Source organism: Rhinolophus hipposideros (genome assembly GCF_964194185.1).
Source record: "Rhinolophus hipposideros genome assembly, chromosome: 22".
In the NCBI taxonomy this organism is placed as follows: domain Eukaryota; kingdom Metazoa; phylum Chordata; class Mammalia; order Chiroptera; family Rhinolophidae; genus Rhinolophus; species Rhinolophus hipposideros.
In genome coordinates this window covers 20,597,546-20,625,343 of record NC_138068.1, presented here as the reverse complement: position 1 = coordinate 20,625,343, position 27,798 = coordinate 20,597,546, and the positions used below count along the sequence as shown (strand labels likewise).

The window sequence follows — 27,798 nt, the reverse complement described above, 5'->3', positions numbered from 1 at the left end:
GAACTTTCAGTTACTAGTTTATAGATAACCTCTTTAAAGAATGTGCTCTATTTCTGAATCAGTTAAGAAAAAAATCAGTTATGTATACTTTCCCCAAACATCTTAAACATTAATCACCCACATACCTTAGAAAGAGAAAAAATTAAACTGTCACTTTAATACAGTGATGTGGGTTTCTTGAGAGTATAGGGGGAAAAACTCAGTGGCATATACAAATACACTTATGTATTAAAAAATACCTGCTTATTATTAGAAAGACCAGATTAGTAATTCTAAAGCAAGGTTTTACAACCTGGGATCCACTGGGAGTACTTTAGGGAGAAAAAAATACACATTTGGTTTTATTAGTAGTCTGAAATTGAGTGTTTCTTTCCACTGTGATTGTAGGTTACAACCATAATAGAATTAGCAATGCCTAGGACTTTGCCACCAGTAGAAATCACAGGTTTTTTAATATCATTCTGCAGTTGTTGCAGACGTAGCAAAATATTGTTTACACATTTCTTTATAGGAACTTTCTATTTAATATATTAATAGATATACATTATTATAAGTTTGTCTTTTTAATGTTTTGATTAATTATGTATATATAATTGCTTTTGTTTGTAACATTATGTAATAGTGTATTAGTTTGCTAGAGCTGCCTTAGCAAATTACCACAATTTGATTGGCTTAAAGAATAGAAATTTGTCTCAGAGTTGAGGAGACTAGAAATCCAAGATCAAGGTGTCGACAGGGCTGTGCTCCCTCTGAAGGCAGTAGGGAAGGACCTATTTCAGGCCTCCTCCAAACTTCTGGGAGTTTCTTGGCTTGTGGCAGCATAACTCTAATTTCGACATGGCATTCTCCCTGTGTACATGTCTCAGTGTCCAAATTTCCCCTTTTTATAAGGACACCAGTCATAATGGATTAGTGTCCCATCATACTCCAGTGTGAACTCATCTAATCACATCTGCAATGACTCTACTTCCAAATAAGGTTACATTTTGAGGTACTGAGGGTTACAAATTTGCAGGGGAACACAATTCATCCCATAACAGTATGTAATACTATGCAGTATTATAGTATGTAATATCAGACTGCCAGAGGGATCCATTCTGGAAGGAATTTGGCAAGGTATGGTCAGAGAGCACAGTACCAACAAGATTACCCTCACTTCAGACAGCCACAGGCTGGGAGAGCCCCAGGACTACTCTCACTTCAGACTTGCTATAAATTGAGGGGTCCCCACAACAACCTAGAGATACTAGAACTCACTGAAGCCTCTTGTGTTCACAATCATGTTTATTACAGGGAAAGGATACAAATTAGAACCAACAGAAGGAAGAGATGCATAGGGCAGAGTCTGAGAGGGTTTCAAACTCCCTCTCAATATTCAACACATACTGTTCCACATCATTTCTTTGGATCATTTCTGTTCCAAGGAAATGATGTGGAACAGTATGTGTCGAGTATTGCCAACCAGGGAATCTCACTTGATCTCTGGTATCCAGAGTTTTTATTGGGGCTCCATCGTCTACTGCCTGTGTGACTAACTTGTAGTCTCCAGCGCTTCTCCAGAGTTGGAGCTAATACTTTTAATTTTCATTTACGCCAGAAGTTAGAACTGATATGTCATATCCCAAAGTCTATATCATAAACCACATTGTTGACTGTCCAGTGTTTAAAGTTCCCAGGCAAACAAAGATGTTCCTTGCAGGCAGGACATTCCAGAGGCCTAGAGAGCACCTTCCATTAGCCAAGGGCAAAGGCCAGATCTCTATTTAGCTGTGACAAATTCTTCACTTAACACATTTCATAGCTTAAAGTTTTAAAAACCACTGTTCTAACTAAAGGTATGCTTTAAATTTAAAATCTGTTTCTGGGTACCAGCAAATTACATTTTTTTATGGAGTTAGGATATTTAACTTAAATATATTTAATTTCTCAAAAAGAAAGAATTAAGAATTTCAAAGGTAACGTTTCTAATTTCTCTTTAAACTTCTTTCTCTAAAGATAGAATAGACCACCTCACCTTTCTGTGATCTACCATTTCTTGTTTCCCCTTGGATCTTTCAAAATTTCAGACCTAAAGTTAGAGTCAGTATTTTAATATGTAATGCAAGTGACCCAGTTCTATCCAATTTGTTTTGTTTTTAGGACAACAACTTGTTACTAAGTTTGCCTCACAAATATGGTTACAACAAATGAGATGTTATCTTTTTACAGTTTTTGGTAGTCTCTTATCTGACATTTGTATTCAACTCTGTGACTGTGGCTAAATATTCTTAACCTTTTGACAAAGTCTACAAAATTTTGTTTAGGCAGAGGTTCTCAGCCTTTTTGTTATTCTAAAATACACTTGAGGACAATGCCATTCCTGTCTGCAACAATGACTCTAATTAAAATAGTGAGCTTAAACACTTCCAACCTCTTTCTTTCTTCCTGTTGACATGTTTAACATGCTTGTAGGATATCTAGATAGAGAGGTCTAGTAAACAACTGGAAATACTGGACTAAATGGTTTTCTAGAAGATTCCTACTGCATTTATGGGTATTCTTAGTTTCTATACTTGGCTAACAAGCAGCTCTTTCACATTTTGTGTTTTAATTTTTTCCTTATGTTTTGTAGTCAGTTAAATGAAAAGCCCTTACCTGAAGGCTGGGAAATGAGATTCACAGTGGATGGAATTCCATATTTTGTGGATCACAATAGAAGAACAACGACCTATATAGATCCTCGAACCGGAAAATCTGCCCTGTAAGTTTTCTAAACATTGTAGATTAAAAGTAAAACTGATTCCAAGATTTTGATGTAAAAGATCTGAATTAACAAGTAGGAGTGCAGTTTTTACTATTCCTTGAGTTGGCATGCCCATAGGTTTCTGTTTACTAAATATTTTGTATTTCAGTTATCATCTTGAATATTTTCTCCCAGAGATTTTTCATATTTCTTACCATTTTGCACACAGCACTAAATAAGACTATTTAGAAATTATCAGTATAGTACTGCTCACCAATTAATCCCTGATTTCCAAGCCTTTCTTTCATTTCCATTACCTTTTAACTTAAAAGTTCCCTTTACTTTGTTTTTCTTTCTGTTTTGAAAAAGTAACTTTGTGTTTTGTTGATTTGCTTAATATGTTTTGTTTAGGGGTTTTTTCTATGATAAAATACACACAACAAAGTTTACCACTTCAAGTGTACAGTTTAATGGTGTTAAGTACATTCACATTGTTGTGTAACCATCACCACCATCGATCTCCAGAACTTTTTTACATACTGAAACTCTGTACCCATTAAATAGTAACTCTCCAATCCTCCTTCTCCTTCGGCCCCTGATAACTACTGTTCTGCTTTCTAATTTTGTGAATTTGACAACTCATATAAGTGGAATCATAAAATATTTGTTCTTTGTGACTGGCTTATTTCATTTAGTATCATGTCTCCAAACTATAGCTTGTATCAGAATTTCATTCCTTTTTAAAGCTGAATAATATTCCATTCTGTGTATACACTACATTTTGTTCATACATCCGTTCATGGACATTTGGGCCGTTTTCCCAAACAACAGGCCAATATTTTGGCTATTGTGGAAAATGCTGCTATGGAGTGTACAAATATCTGTTCAAATCCTTGCTTTCAGTTTTTTGTGTGTATATACTTATAAGTGGAATTCCTGGATCAAATGGTAATTCTGTGGTTTTTTGAGTCACCGCCATACTGTTGTCTACAGCAGGTACACCATTTTACATTCCTGCCAGCAATGCACACGGGTTCCAGTTTTTCTAGTCCACACTAACAGTTGTTCCTTTTTGTTTGTTTGTTTGTTTTTTATAATGCCATCCTGTAGGTATGAGGTGGTATCCCATTGTGGTTTTTATTTTTATTTCTCTAATGATTCATGATGAGCATCTTTTCATGTGCTCATTTGTACATCTTCTTTGTGTACCATTTGTACATATGTACCATTTGTACATCTTCTTTGAAGAAATGTCTGTTTGAGTCCTTTGCCCATTTTTGAATCTTTTTTTGTTATTGTTAAGTTTTAGAAGTTCTCTATTCTGAATATTAATCCCTTATCAGTTATGTCATTTGCAAATAGTTTCTCCCATTCTGTGTGTTGCTAAGAGTTTTATAGCTTTAGCTTTTATATGTAGATCTTGGATCCATTTTTAGTTAATTTTTGCAGATAGTATTAGGTAAGGGTCCAACTTCATTCTTTTTCTTTTGTTTTAAGATTTTATTGGGGAAGGGGAACAGGACTTTATTGGGGAACAGTGTGTACTCCCAGGACATTTTTTTCCGAGTCAAGTTGTTGTCCTTTCAATCTTAGTTGTGGAGGGTACGGTTCAGCTTCAAATTGTTGTCCTTTCAGTCTTAGTTGTGGAGGGCGCAGCTCAGCTCCGTTGCCGTTACTAGTTGCGGGGGGCACAGCCCACCATCCCTTGTGAGAGTCGAACCGGCAACCTTGTGGTTGAGAGGATGCGCTCCAACAAACTGAGCCATCCGGGAGCTCAGTGGCAGCTCAGCTCAAGGTGCCGTGTTCAATCTTAGTTGCAGGTGGTTGCTGCCCACCATCCCTTGCGGGACTTGAGAAATCAAACTGGCAACCTTGTGGTTGAGAGACCACTGGCCCATGTGGGAATCGAACCTGCGGCCTTCGGAGTTAGGAGCATGGAGCTCCAACTGCCTGAGCCACCAGACCGGTCCCAACTTCATTCTTTTACAAATGGATATCCAGTTTTCCCAGCACCCTTTGTTGAAGACTGTCCTTTCCCCATTGAATGGTCTGGGCACTCATGTCAAAAATCTTGACCATCTGTGCAAGGGTTTATTTCTGGGCTTTCTATTCTGTTGGTCTATATATCTGTCTTAGTACAACACTATTTTGATTACTGTAGCTTAGTATTATTAGGTTGGTGCAAAAGTAATTGCGGTTTAAAAGGTTAATAAGGGCAAAAACCACAATTACTTTTGCACCAACCTAATAAATTTTGAAATCAAGAAGTGTGAGTCTCCCAACTTTGTTCTTCTTTGCCAAGATTGTTTTTGCTTTTCAGGGTCTTTTGAGATTCCGTATGATTTTAGGGTGAATTTTTCTCTTTCTACAAAAAATATTTTTGGGATTTTGATAGGGATTGCATTGTATCTGTTCACTTTGGTTAGTATTGACATCTTTACAATGTTAAGTTTTCTAATCCATGAACATAGGCTGTCTTTACATTTATTTGTTGCCTTTAATTTCTTTCAGCAATGTTTTGTAGTTTTCAGTGTGCAAGTTTTTTACCCCTTTGGTTAAGTTAATTCTTAAGTGTTGTTTTTTTTTGATGCTATTTGTAAATGGAATTGTTAATTTCCTTTTCAGATTGTTGATTGTTAGTGTATAGAAATGCAACTGATTTTTGTGTGTTGTTTTGTATCTTACTTTGCTGAATTTACTTATTAGTTCTAACAGGTATTTTTGTCTGGAATTTTTAGGGTTTTCTGTGTATAAGATCTCATCTTTAAACAGATGGCTTTTACTTCCTTTCCGATTTGGATGCCTTTCATTTATTTTTCTTGCCTAATTGCTCTGGCTAGAACTTCTAATACTGTGTTGAACAGAAGTGGTGAAAACAAGCACCCTAAAACTTGCATTCTTTCACCATTGAGTGTGATGTGTGTGAGCTGTGGGATTTTGATATATGACCTTTATTATGTTGAGGTAGTTTCCTTCTAGTCCTAGTTTCTTGAGTGTTTTTATCAAAATGATTTTGAATTTTATCAAATGCTTTTATTTATATCAATTAAGATGATCATGTGGTATTTCTCTCTTTGTTATCAACGTGTGGCATATTACATTGATTTTTCATTTATTGAACCACCCTTGCCTTTCAAGAATAAATCCCACTTTGTCAAAAGGATTAAAATAATTCTTTTAATATACTGATGAATTCAGTATGCTAGTATTTTATTAATATTCTGATGAATTCAGTATGCTAGTTGAGGATTCTTGCATCAATGTACATAAGAGATATTGGTGTGTAGTTTTCTTGTTTTTTTATCTGGCTTTCATATCAGGACAATATTGGTCTCATTACTTTTTAATTTTATACTTTATGAATATTAAAAACTATCATGTTTAAAGCAGAAACTAGGAATTCAGGCCAATTAGCTATTAATAAAATTAGAAATGATTTAGATATGGAAATAAATTATAAATAGATACTATTGTATCATTCATTTTAGTTACAATTATGTTTGGGTACATGTAAGGAAACCCCAAAATCGTGGCTTGTATAAGTCACTCCATCATTTAAAAATGGCTCAGTGGGACTTATACAGCACACTATTGAATAATCCATGGATCAAAGAAGAAATCATGAGTAATGGGCAATATTTTGTACTTAATCATAATAAAAACACAACATATCACAATTTGTGGATTTAACAAAAGTAGTCCTAAATAAATTTCCAGAGGAAAGTTTATTGCTTTAAAAGACTAGAGTAGAAAATAAGAAAGGTGTAACATCAGTGATCCTTGCTTCCATATTTAAGAAGTTGGAAAAAGAAGTTAATTAAACCCAAAATAAGCACAAGAAAATAAATAAGCATAAAAGCAGAAATCAATGAAATGGAAAGAAACGATAGAGAAATTAAAACTAGAAGTTGGATCTTTGAAAAAGATTAATAATATTGATAACCTATACTAAACTTTAGAGAAAGAAAAAGAAAATACAAAGTATTAAATACAGACATGAAAGAAGGACATTGCTACATATTCTACAGACATTAAATAATAAGGGGTATATTTTGAACAATTTTATGGCAATAAATTGGACATTTAGATGAAATGGACAAATTCCTTGAAAGATACATCACCGAAATGGACATAAGAAGAAATTATAAATCTGAATAGTTCTATATCTGGTAAAGAAATTGAATTCATAATTAAACAATTTCCCATAAAGTAAATTCTGGCCTAGATGGCTTCACTAGTAAATTTTATCAAAATTATAAAAAATAATATCAATCATTTCAAATTCTTTCATAAAATATAAGAGATAAGAACACTTCTCAACTCATTTTATGAGACTTTTACAATCATGATACCAAAATCAGACAAGAACAGTATAAGAAATTATTGACTAATATTTCTATGAACATAGGTATAAAAATCTTTAACAAAATAATGGCAAGTTAAATTCAAGATATAAAAGGCATCTTCCACTGGCATGATGTGGAGAGGAGTTTATCCCAAGAATGCAAGATTGATTTAATATACAAAAATCAATCAATGTAATTTACAACATTAACAAATTAAAAGAGAAAAATCATGATCATTTCAAGAAAGCACTTGACAAAATACAGTGCCAGTTTACGAGTATGGTAAACTCTGCTGCCTTGGAAACTTTCTTACCTGAAAAATTGTTTTTACAAAAGACCTGCAACCGACATCACACTTAACGATGAAATAACTCTTACGATCAAGAATAAGATAAAGATTAAGATTAAGCCACAGTCTCCTTGGAAAAAGAAAAAAAAAAGAATAAGACAAGGATATCTACTGTCACTACTTCTGTTCAATGTAGTTCCATGATATAAGAAGATAAAAAATATATAGATTGGAAAGGAAGCAGTAAAACTATCTTTTTTTTCACATAGATAGCATACGTAATTGTATATATAGAAAATCATAAGGAATCTAGAAAAAACTACTAAGAAAATTTAACGGTATTGTTAGATATAAAGTCATATGAAATCGATTGTATTTCTACATTGATCATTTAGAAAATGAAATTAAAAATAGTTCAAGGGAAAAGGGAATAATTCAGTGACATGAAATTCAGGGCTAGCTTGGTAGCTCAGTGGTGTCATCAGTGCTCGAGGCTTCTTTCTTTCTGTTCTACATCCCAGACATTGATCTCTGCCCTCAAGTTTACCTCATAGTTTGTGATAGGTGCTGAAACTTCAGCTATCATAATTACAACTGCAGCTGGAATATGAGGAGCAAATTGGAAAGAGAAAAAATCCCTTTCCCGCTATCTCGGCTCTCTTAAAAATAGCCTTCCTGGAAGTCCTGTACAACACTTCCACTTACACCTCCTCAGCCATGGTTAAGTCACACAGCCACACTGGGGAATCTCGTCTTTATCCTGGGTAACAGTCTGTCCAGGTAAATATCAAGAGTCTGACTTTAAGGACATCGGAAGGAATGGGTTTGGGGATAGACAACATTCTCAGATAGAACCTACTTTACCTAGCTCTGTTGACTATATATAAGAGAAAAATCCCACAACAGTGGCTTTAAAAAGATGAAAACTTCTGTCTTTTGCTTAAAAATAGTCCTGGGAAATAAAAAATTTAAAAGGTGGTGGTATGAAAATGCTGTACTAAGTTTTTTTTGTATTTGACTTCTAAGTACTAAGGGGGTTTGGTATTTTGCCTTTCCTTCAATATTTTATCTTATCAGCAGCTGTATATGTCATATTAACGTTTTTCCTCAGAGACAATGGACCCCAGATAGCCTATGTACGGGACTTCAAGGCTAAGTTTCAGTATTTCCGGTTCTGGTGTCAGGTTAGTATTAGGACTATATTTTTTATACTCCCTTTCTTTTTGTTTATGTTGCTTATGTCACACAGTCAGTGATTCTATTGGAAAATAACCCATAGAAAAATGGGTAAAATGAGAAGCATCAGAATCTTTTTCTGCTATTCTGAAGGCAAAGAAATAGATTTATCAATTAGATAATTTGTGGCTTCTGTTTCCCAAAAGAATAAATTTGAAACCATTTGAGTAAGAAAATAACTGCTGCTCTTTCGAGTACCCATTACTTTCAGATTGCAGAAATCTCAAACAAATGAGTTAAAACATTTTGTGATGTATAATAAATTGTAACCAGCCCCTTTCATAGCTAGCATTTGATATAAATGACTTTGATAGATACATGCATATATATAGTTATAGTCAGAGTATTTTTCTTAAATGTGACCAACTATTTCTGATGTATAAATATTTACTGAATTAATGATTTCTCTATGGGTTCTAAATAAAGATATACTATTCAAAATATTGCTGTGATGAATATCTTTAAACTTCAAACTCTGGAATTAACTGGGCCAATGCAAGCAAAAAGAATCTGAATTAAGGTTTTGAAAATAAAATTGACTTATTTGACTCATTAAGTAAGCACTGTCACATGAGATCTTGTTTTCCTGTTTCTTATATATCAAATGATCTATAATTAGCATGAATGCTCACAAATGCATGGTTAAATATCGAATACAAATTCATATTCAAAGTCTACTTGTTTCTGTAAGAAAAGACAAAGTAAATAAAACTTTACCCTTTTGGTTTTTTAATGGGCCATTTTAATGGTGAGAGTTGACTTAAGTAATTCTTATATTTCAGCAACTGGCCATGCCACAGCACATAAAGATTACAGTGACAAGAAAAACATTGTTTGAGGATTCCTTTCAGCAGGTACTGTTTCATTCACTCACTAATTTGCCCCCTGGCTGCCAGGCCTGAACCACCTTTTAATCTAAACAGCCTGGAACTTTTTGAGTTGGAGTCCTTGAATTTTAAAGTCTAATCTCATTGCCAGCTACCTTAGTAGTTAAAATTTAGGAACATGTAGATATTTTTGTGTGTGTATTGTGCTTTTGGAATGTCTAAGTAACTTAAAGTGATTTGTGAGTTTCAGGTTTCCGTTTTTAAACTGTTTGATTTGAAATATATATTTAAGTGAGAAAATAGGCTTTGGCTAGAGAAGTCTGGAAATATCCATATGAAAATTATTGGACGGGTAGAAAAGGAGTGGGGAGACTTTCTATAGTTCTGTAATACTTACATTTTTTACAGTAAGCACTGTATTCTTATATAAATTTTAAAAAATTTTTATGTAGGAAAGAAATTGGTCGTTGGTGACAATATCTAAGAAAAGATGTTTTTCAGAAGTTGTCAAATTTTTTTAGGTGTCCTCAGAACCAGAGTTAATTTACTACTTACCTTTATTTTGCAACTTTACCAACTGCAACTAAATGTTAAGTGATTTTGTTATAAGAAAGATTAAAATGACCAATGGAAAAAATGTCTCAATATGAAAACATCTAGTTAGTCCTTGTTTTATGGCCAGATGTGGACGTAATTCTTTAATATCAAGCCCCTGTGATAAGTAGAGCTTCAGGAAGTGCCACACTGAATGCAAACGGGAAAGAGATTGTCTGAAATAGTTGACAGTAGTTGATTACTTACTTTTAGAAATGGTTGTGTTCGTTTCCTAATTGGAACCTCAGTTATTAACATTGAAAGGAAAAAAGCTAGTTGGCATCCTGCCAAATATGAGCAGCTAGCTTTTTAGCCCCAGAACTTGATTAAAATCATTGAGAGGATTATGAGTTGTTCCCTTGATCTGATACGTGTCTCTAAGGCCATTCCCCACCCGTCATTACCTATATCTAATTTTCATATTCATAACCACTGTAGTCACTGAGTACTCCAGTTTCTTGAAACATAACTTGCCTATAACAGTGATGAAAAGATGTAAAACATGATTAAATGTCCCTTTATCTTTTGAACTTTGAAACCAGAGGCGTTTGCAGAACAGACCAGATGGTGCTAAAACAGTTGTTTGAAATAGTCATCGTAGATTTGACATTTATCTGAAATAAAAACTTGAGAAAAACTTGATTGCTTTGGAAGAGTGACAAATCTGAAAGCAAAATTAACATCAGATTTTTTTCATAACTGTTGGATAAAGTTGTTTTGGGTAGTAAGTGTTTTTATTAACATAGCACAACTGCTTATGGGGGAAATTGCAGGAGAAATTTTTTTCCTTCATATTAGGCATTTGTTAAAGAACAATATTTCAAGATACTTTTTCAGGGAACAGTGAATCCCCAGGTATCAGACACAGCAACGGAACAACCAGAATTTCCAGGAGAGTAGTGTTGGGTTTGGGGGATCAGCAAGAGAAATCAGGGACAGCCCTAGGGTTTGGGGAGCAGCCATAAAGCCAAGGAATAGTCGGAGGGAACAAGAAACAAGTAACAGAAAAAGATAATTTTAACCTGTAACATCTCTTATTTGCATTGCTATATATCTAGCCTCTAGTATTTGTAGAATATTTGTCACAAGCATTGAATCTTTTGTTATGGGATTTTCTTGTTTGAGTAGGATATGAATTCATAAAAATGATATATCTTGTTATGGGAACTGAGAGAACCCTGGTATAAGCAGGTTACTTACTGAGCTTCTCTGGATATTTAAATGTGAGTGTTCATTCTTATCATTTCATAAAATAGAGGCATTGTATCATCTTCTCTCTCTCCAGGCCCTGTCATTTTTCTTCTAAAAGTAATTAGTATTCGTAATGTTCTAATAGCCCAATTTGGGGCAGGTAATTAGTTTTACAAAGGAAGAACCCAAACGACCTATTGTAGCTCATAAACTATACTGTCCTTCAAATATGAAGATGATCTTATTAACCACTGTAGTGGGACACAAAATTTGAGTAGTTTTTCCAGGTATTTATTGGTTTCTACTGAGAATGAATTTCTAAAGTTAACTATATTTTCTCTGCAGCCACTGGTTTTCATTTCCAAGTTAGCCAGTTAGCTATTATGTGTACCTTTTGGCTGTAAATAAACCCAAACCTACCAAAACCAAAACAAACAAAAAAAGAACCTAACCTCTGACCATGGCTACAATTAACCATGCGCTAAGCAAGTGAGAGAAGCAACTTTGTAAGTCAATAGTAGGATCATTTAAAAAAGAAATTATATATTTATAAACTGTATAAAGATATAGATAAGTATAATATATAAAATACTATGAAACTTTAATATATTTTCTGTATTTGTTGTGTTGACTAGACCACAAACACCATTCTGTGTCATGGGGAATTTAAGTTACTTATAATAACTAACTTAACCTGGAAGTGATAGAATGGTATTTCAACAACTGCTTTTACTGATTCTTTTACTATATTGTTTTGTAGATAATGAGCTTCAGTCCCCAAGATCTGCGAAGACGTTTGTGGGTGATTTTTCCAGGAGAAGAAGGTTTAGATTATGGAGGAGTAGCAAGGTAGTGATAATATGAATACTCAGAACTTAGTTCCTTTCTTCCAAAGGTATCATTACACTTTGCTTGCGAGTATTATTTTCTCAATCTTATATTTCAGGAAAATGAAATATAGCAAATTGTGCCTTTATTATGGCTGCAGCTGCGTAATTTCACCAACATTATTTTGGAAGGTACTTTGAGGGACTGCTAGTTGATTTCATCCACATCACTCATTTAATCCTCAGGATAACCCTATGAGGGAGAATTTTAAAGGTAATAATGAGGTTTAGAGTCTAACCTAAAGCACATACTAAGTTGTAGAGCTTGGATGCAAGCTTTGCATCATCAAACCAGAAGCCAGTGTTCAATCCACCACCTCATGTCTGATCCACAGAGCATACAAGGCTCTATACTGATCAGGTCATTTTCCCATCACAGATTACTGATAGAGCTAATAGTCACTCAATTCCCAACTGAGATTAATATATCTATTTTGAGACTATAGAAGGCTGTATAAAATAGGAGTTGAAAATTTTAATTCTATTTTCTTAATATTGGAGCTTCTACTTAAACCCTAGAAGATAGACTGAAGCAAGAAATAGCTTTATTACATAACAAATACATCAATTTAAATATTTGCATAGCAGTAGCATTGTGGAAAGGCAAGGACTTTGAATCAAGACCTGATTTGAATCCTTTTCGTGCACTCACTGGTATGATCTGGGTCAAATACCTTCATCTGTAAAATAAGAATAGTCATATCTACCTTTCTAGGATTATTGTGAAGAGTAGAGATACTGTTGATTAATGACCTAGTGCTTACTAACTGGTGGCTACATTTTAGTAGTTTTTATTTATGTTGTGTTTCAGAGTTCACATTTCAAAATGTATGAAGTAATCACAAGTAAATAATAAATATGAGGAGAAACTTAATTTTGTGCAGGTTAGAGATCATTTAAGAGGAGGGCAACCATTCTTAATTAGAAAATCAACTAGCAGTTTTAAAGTAGTAAGCAGCATTACCACCAGAGATCATGAACTAATAGGAAAAAAAATCTCAGGCACAAGATGATACCACATGTGTTGTCCCAAATCTGCTCTGCCTACTGTTCTACCAGACCCACCCACATTATATTAATTAGTAAATATAATCTTTTGTTAATATTGGTTGGTATTTTCGCAGCATTTGAATTAGAGCTTCTCAGAGCATTTTTCTATTGAGTGGCTTGAATTAAGTCTTTATTGCTCTGAAATAGGACTTTTTTCATATTTATCTAGGATTTAGAGAGCGGTGGTACTTGATGAGGATCACTGTGGATCTTAGTAATAGGTGGAATAATGTTAGATTCATTTCAGTTGCTCTAACCACGAGTCAGTAGTGAAGTTTAAACTTGCCTACGTGTATTTCACTGAGTCTAAGACTAATATCATATTTTAACATCTCTGAAATTGTGATGTGTATCAGTTATAATTGGGACAGTGGTTCATCAAATAATGGTGTCTAAAGTTAATGATGTCTTAGATTCTTTGAAATATAATAAGCGGTGTGCAAATATCATCTGTGTGAAATAGGTGTCAGTTTGAACAGAAACAGTAAAAATCAACATGGGACTAGGAAATTATGTCCGATTGAGGAATGTTGACTACCTGAGAACTTTGTAGCACTGCTCTTTGATTTGTTGGAATGGTTCTTAAAGATTTTTCACCATAAGTTTTTTTTTTTAATTTCAGAGAATGGTTCTTTCTTTTGTCACATGAGGTGTTGAACCCAATGTATTGCCTGTTTGAATATGCAGGGAAGGATAACTACTGCTTGCAGATAAACCCTGCTTCTTACATCAATCCAGATCACCTGAAATATTTTCGTTTTATTGGAAGGTTTATTGCCATGGTAAGTATAGATAGAGAACTGTGTTTACTTTGCAAATTCAGCAATACTAGAGCATTGTTCCTTTAACTTTTTCATTTGAAATTTTTTTATCACTAGGACATTTCTAAGATTGAATTTGTTATATTTGCCCTTTTTCCACAACTGTGCCATAATAGGTCATATGACAGGGGAGCCTTTTTTTTAAATAAAGAACTCATCTAACATTCTGAAATATAATGACTATTGTAAAATTACCTTAAGTGGTATTGTTTTCTTCTCGCATAGGCTCTGTTCCATGGGAAATTCATAGACACGGGCTTTTCTTTGCCATTCTATAAGCGTATCTTGAACAAACCAGTTGGACTCAAGGATTTAGAATCTATTGATCCAGAATTTTACAATTCTCTCATCTGGGTTAAGTAAGTATTTCCATTTAATTTATCAATGTATAGTCTATATGCTTTCATTATAGTGTTGGTAACTTATCTAAACTGTAAGCATATAATTGGTTTATTGAATTTAAACAGTCTACATTAAATCTGTCTCATTTTTCAATGTGACACATTTTACAGAAATAATCTAAGCTCTTAGGCAAAAATATGACTTCAGAGCATAACTTTAGTTTTCTTATTATTTTGATGTTATAGAGTAATAGTAATTAAGATCATAGTCCTTTAGTTAAAAACTTTTATATGATTGAATTAGAGTAACAAATCGTGTCAATTTCATTTGTGCAGAGAAAATAATATTGAGGAATGTGGATTGGAAATGTACTTCTCCGTCGATAAAGAAATTTTAGGTGAAATCAAGAGTCACGATTTGAAACCCAATGGCGGCAATATTCTTGTAACAGAAGAAAACAAAGAGGAATATATCAGGTGAGAGACAATGCTCCTTTTGACATAGTTTAGACTTTCTGTTGTTTTACAACACATTGATAATTGCCTAGTAATACTAGTGGACAATAGTTCATAAAATAATTTTTGCCTTTTTACTGATAATTATGAGAACTGATTGTGTATTATTAAGGATATGATCGATCACTTTTTCTATCTTGTAAGTGTTGAGAAAGGAACAAGGAAAGTGCTATGGAAAGTCAAAGGAGGATATAGACTGAAAAGTGATGAAAGTCATCATTTCATCTAATTGTAATCATGGAGCAAGTAACTGATGATATTTAAGTTGAGCCTTGAAGGTTGGGTAGGATTCAGTTTTCAGAAATGAGAGCAGAAGTTATGAGCAGAGATATGGTGGCTGGAAAGCACAAGTCACACATAGTAGTAAATAGCTAAGAGTAGCCATGCTGTGTGTGGTGCTGTTATCATCTCAGAGTTGTTATTCCATTCTGCCGTGTCCTGCATTTCCGAAGCCAAGGAAAATGAGGGATCTTTAGAAGATGTGATGGCTAATAAATTATGATAACCCTTAAAAGAACAGAACGGTTAGACACGTGGTAGATTAGAAGCCAGCCAGATTACAAGAAATTAAGGACTAAATTAAGCAGACTGTCTAAATTTCTCTTTCAACAAGTCTGGCAGTGAGAGAAGTAGGGCAGGTTCTTGTAGAGGCAGCAGGGTAGCAGGATTATCTAGAAGGTTAATTCAAACTAAACCTTACAAAGAATTAGTCTAGCAGGTGCTAATAGGTTTTATACACCTTTTCTGGTATATTTTCAATTTAACCAGAACTTTGAAGATTTATAAAGTGATAAAAACAATTTTGATCATTTTAGAACTTTCATTTTTTTCTCCGAAAGTGGGAATTTTATTTAATGGTAGAAGTAATGTTAGATCACTCTTTTAAATACTGATTTTGTAACTACTATGCCTATATAACATCGTGTCATTGAAAAGAATCTCAAATTTATATGCAGATATTTTCATGGGGAATATTGTAAGTTCAGGCAAAATTTATAAGTAAAATAATGGTTTAAAGTATATCATTTCTTATGCTTTGCATTGGTTCATAATTTTAGTCTGAAGAATTTTTAGTTCATTTACATATTCTCAACACCAATTCAAAGTTAGATTTCACATATCTGTTTCTTCTTGAGTTCCAGTTTCTGGGACTGCTTTTCTACTTTTTAAATATTAATATATCCCGCTTTCTTGTGATTATAATCTTCACGGTATGCCTTCCTGCATCCTTGACTTTCAGTTCTGTGTCTTTGTATTTAAAGTATGTTTCTTATAAGCAGCATGTTTATTTTTATCCAGTCTGATCATCTTTATTTTTTAATTGCATTGTTTAGTACATTTACATTTAATGTTACTACTGGTGCTTGGACTTAAGTCTGCCACCTTGCTATTTGTTTCTTATTTTTTCCAATTTCCTTTGTTCCTACTTTTCTGCCTTCTTTTGAATTACGTAATACATTTTTAGTTTTCTTTTATTATCTTTCCTGTTGATTAACTATATCTCTAATTTTTTGAATGAGTGCTCTAATGATTATAATAATATACATCTTTAATGTACCACTATAATATTCTATTAATATATTTATAAAATATAACCTATAATTAATATTATACTATTTGTACAATATAAGAGTTTCATAATTGTATGATTCCATTTGTATCCAGCCCTTTGTGTTTATTGTTGCCATATTTTATTTATGTTATAAACCCTATAATACATTATTATTCTTGCTTTAAGCAAACATTAAGAAGAAATGGTCTTTTATATTTAGTCACATTACCATTTCTGGTTCTCTATTCTTCCCACAAATCTGCTTCTCCCTGTGGGGTCATTTCCCTTCATCTTTAAAAACTTTCTTCACCATTTATCTTAGTGTGTACCTGCTGGCAATAAATTCTCTCAGCTTTTATCTAAAAACATTTTCATGTCACCTTTAGTTTTGAAGGATATTTTTTACGAGATTTAGAATTCTAGGTTTATAGTTTTTTTTCTTTTTTTAAAACATTTTCTTTCAAAATATCATTCTATTGTTGCCTTCTGTTATTTTTAATGATATGAACCATTGTTCTGGATGAAATGGGGCATAATGAAATAAGGTTGGTATTGTGTTGAAGCTGGGATATCTGTACATGGAGTTCATTATATTCTACTTTTATAAATATTTGAAGTTTTTCATAAGTTCTTAGAAATTATTTTTACACTCAGAATTTAAAGGTAAAATCTAAACTTCCTAATGGCCTTTTTTTATGTCTATTTACCAGAATGGTAGCTGAATGGAGGTTGTCCCGAGGTGTTGAAGAACAGACACAAGCTTTCTTTGAGGGCTTTAATGAAATTCTTCCCCAGCAGTATTTGCAATACTTCGACGCAAAGGAGTTAGAGGTAATGAGTTTTTCTTCTTTCCTCTGCAGCTTGCTGGTAAACAATGCCTTCAGTTGTCTGCTTTCAGCTCACTTTCCCGTGGCAGTAGTATTTTTTATGCAGGCAAGATGTTTTGAAGCATCCCCAGTGTTTTAAAAGGTCCATAATTTATCCAAATATGTAAAAATATTACCGAAAAAAAGTACCACTATCAGAACCTCTCTACAATGAATGATTTACTTACCTGACTGCGTGAATATATGACACCATATGTGGAAACGCACCTTTCATGAGTACTGTAGATACAATTCTTACTACCCAGTTTATAAGCCAAAGCTTCCTGATTAATTTGCTTTTTGAAAGTTGTTTAATATTGGTCCTGTCTTAACTATATCTAGCATTTTTATATAGGTTGTACAATTACCTAAAGAAACCATTTGTCTTTTTTATTCCTAAAGGTCCTTTTATGTGGAATGCAAGAGATTGATTTGACTGACTGGCAAAGACATACCATCTACCGTCATTACACTAGGACAAGCAAACAAATCATGTGGTTTTGGCAGGTTTGTCTCAGTTTATTCCTATTGACAAACAAACCGTAATTTTTTAGAAATTTTTTTTTTTTATATAGAGATGAGTCGTGAACAAAATGTACCAGTATGTTCAGTCCCCTTATTCCATCTATGCATTGTAATAAATGAATACAGATTATAACAGTATCATTTTGAGACTTTTGCCAAGTAAGTAACCCATACCTTGAACCTTTGCCCAGAATATAAGATAACTCCAGATGATAAGATTCCCTTGCATTTAATCTAAATGCTTTGGAATTTTATAGAACTGTCTAAAATATGGTTTCTATCATGCATACCTCGTGAAAAGTTACATGACATTCAGAAGGCAAACTTAAGAAAGAGACCTGGTTTGGAATCATAATGGTGTCTCTTTAAAAAACGTTTGCTATAGCATATGAAAAGATTTTCAACACCACTGATCATTAGGGAAGTGTAAATCAAAACAACAATGAAATGCCATTTCACAGCCATTAGGGTGGCTATTATTAAAAAAAAAATGAAAAATAATCATTCTTGGTGAGGATGTGGAGAAATTGGAGCTTTCTTTCATTACTGGTGGGAATGTAAAATGGTTTTCAAAGTTCCACCACTGGGGAAAACAGTTACTCAAAAAGTAAAATATAGAATTAACTTGTGATCCAGAAATTCTCCTAGGTATACCCAAAAGAATTGAAAGCAGGGACTCAAACAGATACTTATATACCTATGTTCATAACAGCATTATTTACAATAGCCAAAAGTTGGAAGCAACCTAAGTGTCCATCAACAGATGGATAAACAAAATGTGGCATACACATACAATAGAATATTACCCAGCCTTAGAAAGAAGGGAACTTCTGACATATACTGCAACATGGATAAACCTTGAGGATATTATGCTAAGTGAAATAAGCCGGTCACAAACGGACAAATATTGTATGATTCTACTTATATGAGGTATCTAGAATAGGCAAATTCATAGAAACAAAGTAGAATAGAGGTTACCAGGGGCTGGGATGAGAGGTAAGTGAGGAGATAAGTTTAATGCATTCGGAGTTTGGGGATGATAAAAAAGTTCTGGAAATAGTGATGATAATTATACAACAGAGTGAATGTACTTAATGCCATTGAATTGTACACTTAAAATGGTAAATATTTATGTTACATATATTTTACCACAATAAAAAATTTTTAATTTAAATTTCTGCTGTTCACATAAAGAAATTCATAAGAGACTTGGATGAACTGAGCTTCTGTAACAAATAGGATGAGCATTTTACTTGACAGTAATACAATAGGATAAAAATTATTCTTTACAAAAAAATATTGGGATGAGCCAAAGTACTTGTGCTACAGGCCATCCTCCAGAGACCTAATATTTTGAGTCAGAATTATATAGGAGTTGAAGGCCACACTTCTGGCAATGCTTAACTATACCGAAACCTAAGGAATATTGAGAGAAGGAAGTTATTAGAATATGTTTGGATCAGAATTCAGTGAGTTTGGTTTTGTTTGTTAATAAAATCGAAAAATGTATATTGATTCAAGCTATATGTCCTGTGTAACCACATGAGTATCCTATAAGACAGGTAGATCTAAGGGCAAAAAGGAAGGGCTGCTCTGGAAGAGCTGATCTTGAGACTGCGTGAGTAGGGAGCTCTTGGGTCCAGGGCACCCTTCCTTTTCTACCTCCAAATAAGGATGTGGTCCTATGATTTATATAGATTGGTGGGGCTTTGACAAACATGGAGAAGCTCCGCCATCCACAGTGGTGGGCACAGTCATTATCTAGTGCCTCTGACACTGGGAGTTCATTTAAGGTTTTGAAATGATTGTTTTTCTTTATTGTTTAGTATGCTAAACATAACATACAACCTATATATCTCTTTAAATGTGTTTTTAATAGTTCGTTAAAGAAATCGATAATGAGAAGAGAATGAGACTTCTACAGTTTGTTACTGGAACCTGCCGATTGCCAGTTGGAGGATTTGCTGACCTCATGGGTATGTATATATACAGGAACACTTTTCCTATACAAAAAATTTTCACCACACTGCTGTTACATCACTGTGTATATACAACTTATCAGAAATAAGAGGTAAGCATAGCTATTTTCTTAAATAGTTTAGTTAACCTGGATTTGTGTAAACTTTTATATTACTTTGTACTCCTTACCTCTAGATATTTTTAACAATTAGGCTAGACCCCACGTTTTAATTCAGTAGGATAGCTGTTTTCTATATATAAATCTGTTTGTTCATTTAGTGATTTGGCAAACATTTTTGTGTCTCCTATGAGCCAGGCACTATTGGTTGTATTATACTATATTTTAATGATGTGTTTACCACTCTTCCCTATTATACCTAGAGCTCCTTAAGGTGAAGATCTATATCTTCATCTTTTTATTTCTAGCACTTAGTATAGTGCCTGTCACATAGTAGTCACTGATGAAAATGTGCGTTGTATGGAAATGAATGACCATGAGAATATTTATTTTGTGACTAAAAATTAATTAAATTCAAGTCTTTAACACAAATATTATGCCGAGTCTGATAGAAGTTGTGATCCCTAAGCCTGCTTCAGGTGAAGCAGCGAGTCACAATTGAAAGAACTCAGTAGGTAATTTTGGATACAGTGTGGAACCAACTTAAGTCTTTAAAAGCCAAACAAAACAATTTGCACATTACTCTGAGGGTATTGGAAGCTATGGAAACTTTGGAGAGCGGAAAACTTGCTGAAGCTGCATTTGAGGAAGATTGATGGCAAGGCAGAGCATGCATTAAAAGATGGGGAGAGCCTAGAGATAGGAAGAAATTATTGGAGCAATGATGAGAACCTGATCTTAGATGAAAGTAGTGATGGAAAAGAAGGAATAAAGACTAGAGAAGTTCCAAGGGTAGAAATAGGACTTGATTAAAAGATGAGATAAGAAGGAATAATGTCAAAAATATCATGTTATGAAACTTGGAGAAGTGAAGAAGTTGTGAAGTATAAAGAACATGGTTTGGAGTATTTGGGTGAGGATAATGAGTTGCTTAGAATCTGCTGAGTATTGAGGCAACTGCCAGACAACCAAGTAGCAATTATTGGGGGGGTAGTTTTAGCGCTGTTACTAAAGTATGAGTTGTAGATGGTAACTAGAGTCATCAGAGCAGTGACATTTGAAGCTGTGAGAGTGAGTGGGCTTATGCAGAAATAGAATACAGAGAAAAGTAGGGGAGAAGGGATGCTTCAAACATCTGCAATTAGCGATGAGACAGAGATGGCCTGGGAGGCAGGCTTAAAAGAGAGGCCAGAGTGAGGAGAAGAAGTAAATAGTCTCATTCAGAAACAATCTAGAAGGAAAGTTTTTGATCCAGTGGTACAAAGAGGATGATTTCTAAGTTTGTTTGTGAAGAGGGGCACCTTTGAGAATGTGCTCTAGTTTGGAAAAGAGAAACCGTGTTAGGGGTGGGGAAGGTAAAGAGTAGTGACCAAAAAGAGGGAAAAATTGGTACAGGCTTCTCAGTCTAACCTGGAAATCTGATCATTAAAGAGATGCGAACTAGGTTTGCTCTTGGGAATAATATTTGGCGTTGGTTGGGGCTGTATAAACACAATATCCACGGAAGGCAGAGACAAGGAGGTTATGGTTCATAGAAATTTAGAGGCCATCTGATTTAACCTTCTACCCAGCATAGGAGTAGAAAGTTGTAAGTGGTGTATATAATAATTTAATGTGGTGATTCTCGACCTTACCAGATCTAACATCCCATTTTTAGAACACTTTTGTAACATTTAATACTCTCTTTAATATTCTGGAATGAAATTGATAGATGTGAAATAATGTATCTACAATCTCCCACCCCCCCAAAAAAATTTATATATATATGTGTGTGTGTATATACGTATGTATGTATATATATCACATATCACTGATGGGAATGTAAGAGAAATTTTTAAAAAGTAACTTATAATGAAATAAAATTTATTTCAATACATATATATTTGGGAACAACTATGTTAGAAGACACAAATGAATAGTCAGATACTTATTCCTACTTAAAAGAAAGTGTTTGGGTTTAAGATCAGAAGCCCCTGTGTAAAAGAGGCACTGGAATATGGAAGAACAGATAGAAAATGTAATGAGAGGGAAATAAACCCAAATGAAGTAGGGATAATATACCTGTGTAGGGACGGAGTCCCAGAAAGCAGTTTCCAGGCTCTCGACCTCACATGGAAAGGTGCTGGCTCAGGTAGTAGATGGCCATCATCTGTGATCAAATTGCAATCAGCTGGGGCTGGCCCGGTGGCTCAGGCGGTTAGAGCTCCATGCTCCTAACTCCGAAGGCTGCCAGTTCGATTCCCAAATGGGCCAGTGGGCTCTCAACAATAAGGTTGCCGGTTCAACTCCTCGAGTCCCACAAAGGATGGTGGGCTCCGCCCTGCAACTAAGATTGAACACGGCACCTTGAGCTGAGCTCCCAGATGGCTTAGTTGGTTGGAACGTGTCCTCTCAACCACAAGGTTGCCAGTTTGACTCCCACAAGGGATGGTGGGTTGTGCCCCCTGCAACTAGTAATGGCAACTGGACCTGGAGCTGAGCTGCGCCCTCCACAACTAAGACTGAATTCAGGACAACAACTTGAAGCTGAACCGCCCCCTCCACAACTAAGATTGAAAGGACAACAACTTGACTTGGAAAAAAGTCCTGGAACTACACACTGTTCCCCAATAAAGTCCTGTTCCCCTTCCCCATTAAAAATAATCTTAAAAAAAAAAAGAAAAGAAACAAAACACTCAGATCCTTAAAAAAAAAAAAACTATTAAAAAAAATTGCAGTCAGCTGTAACCAGTTAGCCATTGGCCACTGATACAGCTGCCATGGCTGCGCTAGCAGGCTGCGGATTGAGGCTAGCAAGTGGGGTTAGCAAGCGCAGATGGCGAATTGGGGATCCCATGGATCCTACTTCCTGTGTCTCGCCCGGCCACCAGCAAGACTGGGGTGCAGGAAGACCCCTCGTTGGGGTACTGGCAGATTTTTGCTTTTGTATCTTGACCAGCACCATCAGGAATGTAGTGATATGACTCCCCTGTCTGTGGCTCCATGGGTGTTCCTTTTTGGCCTCACCATATCCTGTGTTCTTGTGCGGGGAGTGGGAGCTGAGTCCCTGCATTACAACCTGCCAAAATAAATTATAGATGATCAAAGTGGAGAAAAATGAGGTAGATCTTATTTTAAAGTGTAGTGTCTATCATGAAATTACACTACAATCCAGGGCTCTGATATGTAAAAAGATCTCAGACCATATCATTTGAAAGTTAAAATTGGCTGAAAATAAAACCATAAATGCAAGAGTCTACATAGAAGTTGTGTGTTTTAGGGACAATGTCAGAGTAAAATTGAAAACAACAGGCAACCAAAAAATAATTACAGGGTTGACCAGATGGCTCAGTTGGTTAGAGTGCAAACTCTTCACAACACGTTTGCTGGTTCGATTCCCACATGAGCCAGTGAGCTCTGCCCTCCACAACTAGAGTGAAGACAGCGAGTTGCCACAGAGCTTCTGGAAAGGTGGCCGGATGGCTCAGCTGGTTAGAGTGTGAGCTCTCAACAACAAGGTTGCCGGTTCAATTCCTGCATGGCATGGTGAGCTGTGCCCCCTGCAACTAAAGATTGAAAATGGCGAGGGGACTTGGAGCTGAGCTGTGCCCTCCACAACTAGATTGAAGGACAACGACTTGGAGCTGATGGGCCCTGGAGAAACACACTGTCCCCCAATATTCCCCAATAAAAATAACAATAATTACAGTATATAGTGTTTACAACTTGATGTCTTACCATTCCATAAAATTTTAGAAAGCATTCAGGATGATGGTAGGACACATTTGCAAAATAGCCTTTATTAATGAAATTCACTAAGTTCCCTTCATTTCATATTTGTTTGCTGTTTTAATATTTGTTTCCAAGCCTAGAATTAAAAGCAATTCTGACCATTCTGTTAATATTAATTAGCACTATTAAATGAAATTTTCCACCTTTGTGGTTAGAAATGCTGTAATAAGGTATTTAGCAGAGAGAATGTGCAAAGTGAGTAAACTAAGTAATTCAAGCTTAATTATTTAATTTTAACTGTCCTTTTAATAACCATTTCCTGTATTACTAGGCTTTTCACATAATGACTTGTGGAAACACTTCAATGTTATTACAAAATGTTAATACAAAATGTTAATACAAAAATATTACTATTTTGTATTTGTACTAGGTTTAGTCAGGTGGAACATGAGAAAATTCTTTGAATATGACTGTCCTGATACGTTGCAGAACATTTAGTGTGCTTATTCGCCTCTTCTAATTAAAAAGTCCAGTGGCACTACCAATCACTGTGACCACCAATAAATGATTCGTAGGGAGCATTAGTGACCTTTGAGAAAACCAGTGCCTTAAGTTCACCATTCATAGCTGTCCCCAACAGAAGATAAATGAGAGGCTAGAATTGGGTGTGTGTAATTGTGTAACGGTATGCCCTACAGGACTTACATGCACAGTGATGTTAATATTGAATTCACTAGGTTATTTACATTTTATAAAGTTTTAACAATTTTATATTTAAATTAAGTTCTATTGTGTAAGACAGTGTATTGTAGTTTTCCTATTATGTTTAAAACAAATTTAAGCTTTTTATGTGTTCTGTTATATGAGGTATTATAATATTCTGTTATTCTGGGTAAGGAATGCTAGATGAAATTGCCTTTTTTCCTCTCAGGCATTTAACAAAATGGTTCTCAAACTTTAGGACTCATCAGGATCACCTGGAAGAGTGTTAAAACACTTATTGCTGAGCCTCACCCCCAGAGTTTCTGGTTCAATTCAGTAGGCTTGGGTATAGGGCCTGTGGATTTGTGATTCTGCCATGTTTCCCCGAAAAGGAGACCTAGCCGGACAGTCAGCTCTAAGGCATCTTTTAAAGCAAAAATTCATATAAGACACGGTCTTGTTTTATTACATTTATAATATTATATTATATTAATTGTGTTGTAATGTATTACATTATAGACCCGGTCTTATATTATAGTAAAACAAGACCAGGTCTTTAATATAATATTAAATGCTTAATTTAATATAATACATATTTAATGTATATTAAATATACAAACATATTTAATATATATTTATATATTATAACACCCCGTCTTATTTTACTATAAGATCTTATAGTAAAATAAGTCTTATAGTAAAATAAGACCGGGTCTTTAATATATAACATAATTAATATAATACAATTAATATATATATACCAGGTCTTATATTAATTTTTGCGTCAAAAGATGCATTAGAGCTGATGGTCCGGCTAGGTCTATTTTCAGGGAAACATGGTAACAAGTTCCCTGGTGATGCTGATGCTGCTGGATTGGGGATCACAATTTGAGAACATTACATTATCAAACTCTTCATGATTTCACTATGTTTTAGGGAGCAATGGACCACAGAAATTCTGCATTGAAAAAGTTGGCAAAGAAAATTGGTTACCCAGAAGTCATACCTGGTAAGTAAAATCAGAAAATAGCTTTTTTCCAGGTATCCTGTAGATATTAAAACCTATTAGAAATCAGAAGTGAAGTATTTTCCCCATTGTATTGAATTATTTTTAACAGCTGTATTGAGTCATAATTTACATACCATAAAACTTACCCATTTTAATTTGCTTATTTGCAGTCAATCTCTTTTCCCATCCCTGAATTTTTTTTTAATGTGATATTTAAAAAACTTTTAACTTTCCTCTGAAGGCACAAGAAGAAATCAAGTCTAGATAGCTATTGGGAGAGCTACTTTCTACAGTGGTGAACAGAGATGTTATTTTCTCATTATAAATGTACTTTTACCATATTTCCAAAAATGTACAAAACAAAAAACCAACCTTAATCTTAAATACAACATGTTGGAATTCGACCTAACATCAACAGTATTTGAAGTTTATTTTTTAAGACATTTCTGTGGTCATAGGAAGACTTTGCTGGATATTCCTTTAATTTCTTCATGTGCCCTTTTTATTTGTTTTATTGTCTGTTCCTTTATATTTTCATATATATACATACATGTGGTTTTAAAAAATAATAATAATAACTTGGCACCTTTGTTGAAAATCAACTGACCATAAATACACAGGCTTATTTCTGGATTCTCAATTCTATTCCATTGATCTATATGTCTATCCTTAATGGCAGTACCACATTGTCTTGATTCCTCTAGCTTTGTAGTAAGTTTTGAACTTAGGAGGTATGTTTTTTCCAACTTTTCAAGATTGTTTTGACTATTCTGGGTTCTTTGGATTTCCATATGAATTTTAGGATCAGCTTATCCATTTCTGCAGAGAAGTCAGCTGGAATTTTGATACGAATTGCTTTGAATTTGTAGATCAATTTGGGGGAGTATTGCCATCTTAACAGTACTAAGTCTTTCAATCCATGTGGATGCGATGTCTTTCCATTTATTTAGGACTTCTTTAATTTACTTCAGTGATGTTTTTCAGTTTTCATTATACAAGCCTTGCATTTCTTCTGTTAAATTTCTCAAGTATTTTATTCTTTTTGAAGCTATTATAAATGGAATTGTTTTCTTAATTTCATTTCAGATAGTTTATTGCTAGTATATAGAAATACAATTGATTTTTGTTCCTTTATCTTGTACACATGTTTTGATTTGACCTCTTGTCCCTTTTTTCAAGCTTAGAACAGACTTTACCATTACACTGTTGTGAACAGCTTGTCTCAGTCACACATTAGACCTAGTCTCATTACTTTGTCAAGTTCCATGTTTCCGTTTGCACGAACCCTGTTTCCCCGAAAATAAGGCCTAGCCAGACAATCGGCTCTAATGCGTCTTTTGGCTCAGAAATTAATATAAGTAATTATAGTAAAGTAAGACCGGGTCTTATATAAGACCGGATCTTATATTAATTTTTACTCCAAAAGACGCATTAGAGCTGATTGTCCGGCGAGATCTTATTTTCGGGGAAACACAGAACTAACGGAAGTCATAATTGTAAATTTAGTTTTCCTTCTGTTGCCAAACATTTCCTAGGTCTTATCCTAAAAATACAGCAGAAGGCCAAGGTTTTTAGGCATATTTCACCGTTAACCTTGTGAAGGTGATTTTAATACGACCCAAAATTAGGAGATGCCCTTTTAAAAACACAGTTAATAGGACAGAGAAATTCAGTAGGAGCAGAATAGTAGATATTAGATCAGAAAATTGTTTCTTACTTTTAAAGTGGTATACTTAAAACCTTTTGATAAGATACCCATGGCCCATAAAGCCTAAAATATTTACTATCTAGCTCTTTACAGAAAACATTTGCTGACCATTGATACAGATTAGGGTGGGTAGGAGAGTATGAAAGGACTAACATTTTATTGAGTACCTGCCGAGCACCAGGCGCTGTGGAGTGTGTGTGTGTATGTGTGTGTGTGTGTGTGTGTGTGTGTGCATGCTTGTTTCTTCTGTATGTGTGTGTGTGTATGCATGCTTGTTTCTTCTGTGTGTGTGTGTGTATGCTTGTTTCTTCTGTGTGTGTGTGTGCATGCTTGTTTCTTCTGTGTGTATGTGTGTATGCATGCTTGTTTCTTCTGTGTGTGTGTGTGTATGCTTGTTTCTTCTGTGTGTGTGTGTATGCATGCTTGTTTCTTCTGTGTGTGTGTGTGTATGCATGCTTGTTTCTTCTGTGTGTGTGTGTATGCATGCTTGTTTCTTCTGTGTGTGTGTGTGTGTATGCGTGTATGCATGCTTGTTTCTTCTGTGTGTGTGTGTGTATGCATGCTTGTTTCTTCTGTGTGTGTGTGTATGCTTGTTTCTTCTGTGTGTGTGTATGTGTGTATGTGTGTGTGTATGCATGCTTGTTTCTTCTTTACCCTGAGGTAAATATTGTTACTCCCATTTTACCAAAGAGGAAACCAAGACTTGCAAAGGTAAAAGCCCTTGTTCAAAGGCTCAGTGACAGAGCTGGGATTTTAACCCAATTTTGCCTGACTTTAAAACCAGTGTTGTTATATACTGCGTTGCCCATATATGATTCTTTTTACATT

The 27,798-nt window shown here is 34.6% G+C and overlaps 1 protein-coding gene across 1 annotated transcript in view; it reads left to right on the top strand.

Annotated features, from left to right (window-relative positions):
• ITCH (itchy E3 ubiquitin protein ligase) overlaps positions 1-27,798 on the top strand; it is a 103,867-nt gene that overhangs the window by 72,609 nt on the left and 3,460 nt on the right. Inside the window, exons 14-24 of the mRNA XM_081034538.1 lie at positions 2,612-2,740; positions 8,469-8,541; positions 9,376-9,447; positions 11,966-12,054; positions 13,765-13,924; positions 14,189-14,322; positions 14,641-14,781; positions 17,083-17,203; positions 17,641-17,745; positions 19,643-19,739; positions 25,190-25,262. Coding sequence (XP_080890664.1) covers positions 2,612-2,740; positions 8,469-8,541; positions 9,376-9,447; positions 11,966-12,054; positions 13,765-13,924; positions 14,189-14,322; positions 14,641-14,781; positions 17,083-17,203; positions 17,641-17,745; positions 19,643-19,739; positions 25,190-25,262 — 1,194 coding nt within the window. The remainder of the gene's footprint in view (positions 1-2,611; positions 2,741-8,468; positions 8,542-9,375; positions 9,448-11,965; positions 12,055-13,764; positions 13,925-14,188; positions 14,323-14,640; positions 14,782-17,082; positions 17,204-17,640; positions 17,746-19,642; positions 19,740-25,189; positions 25,263-27,798) is intronic.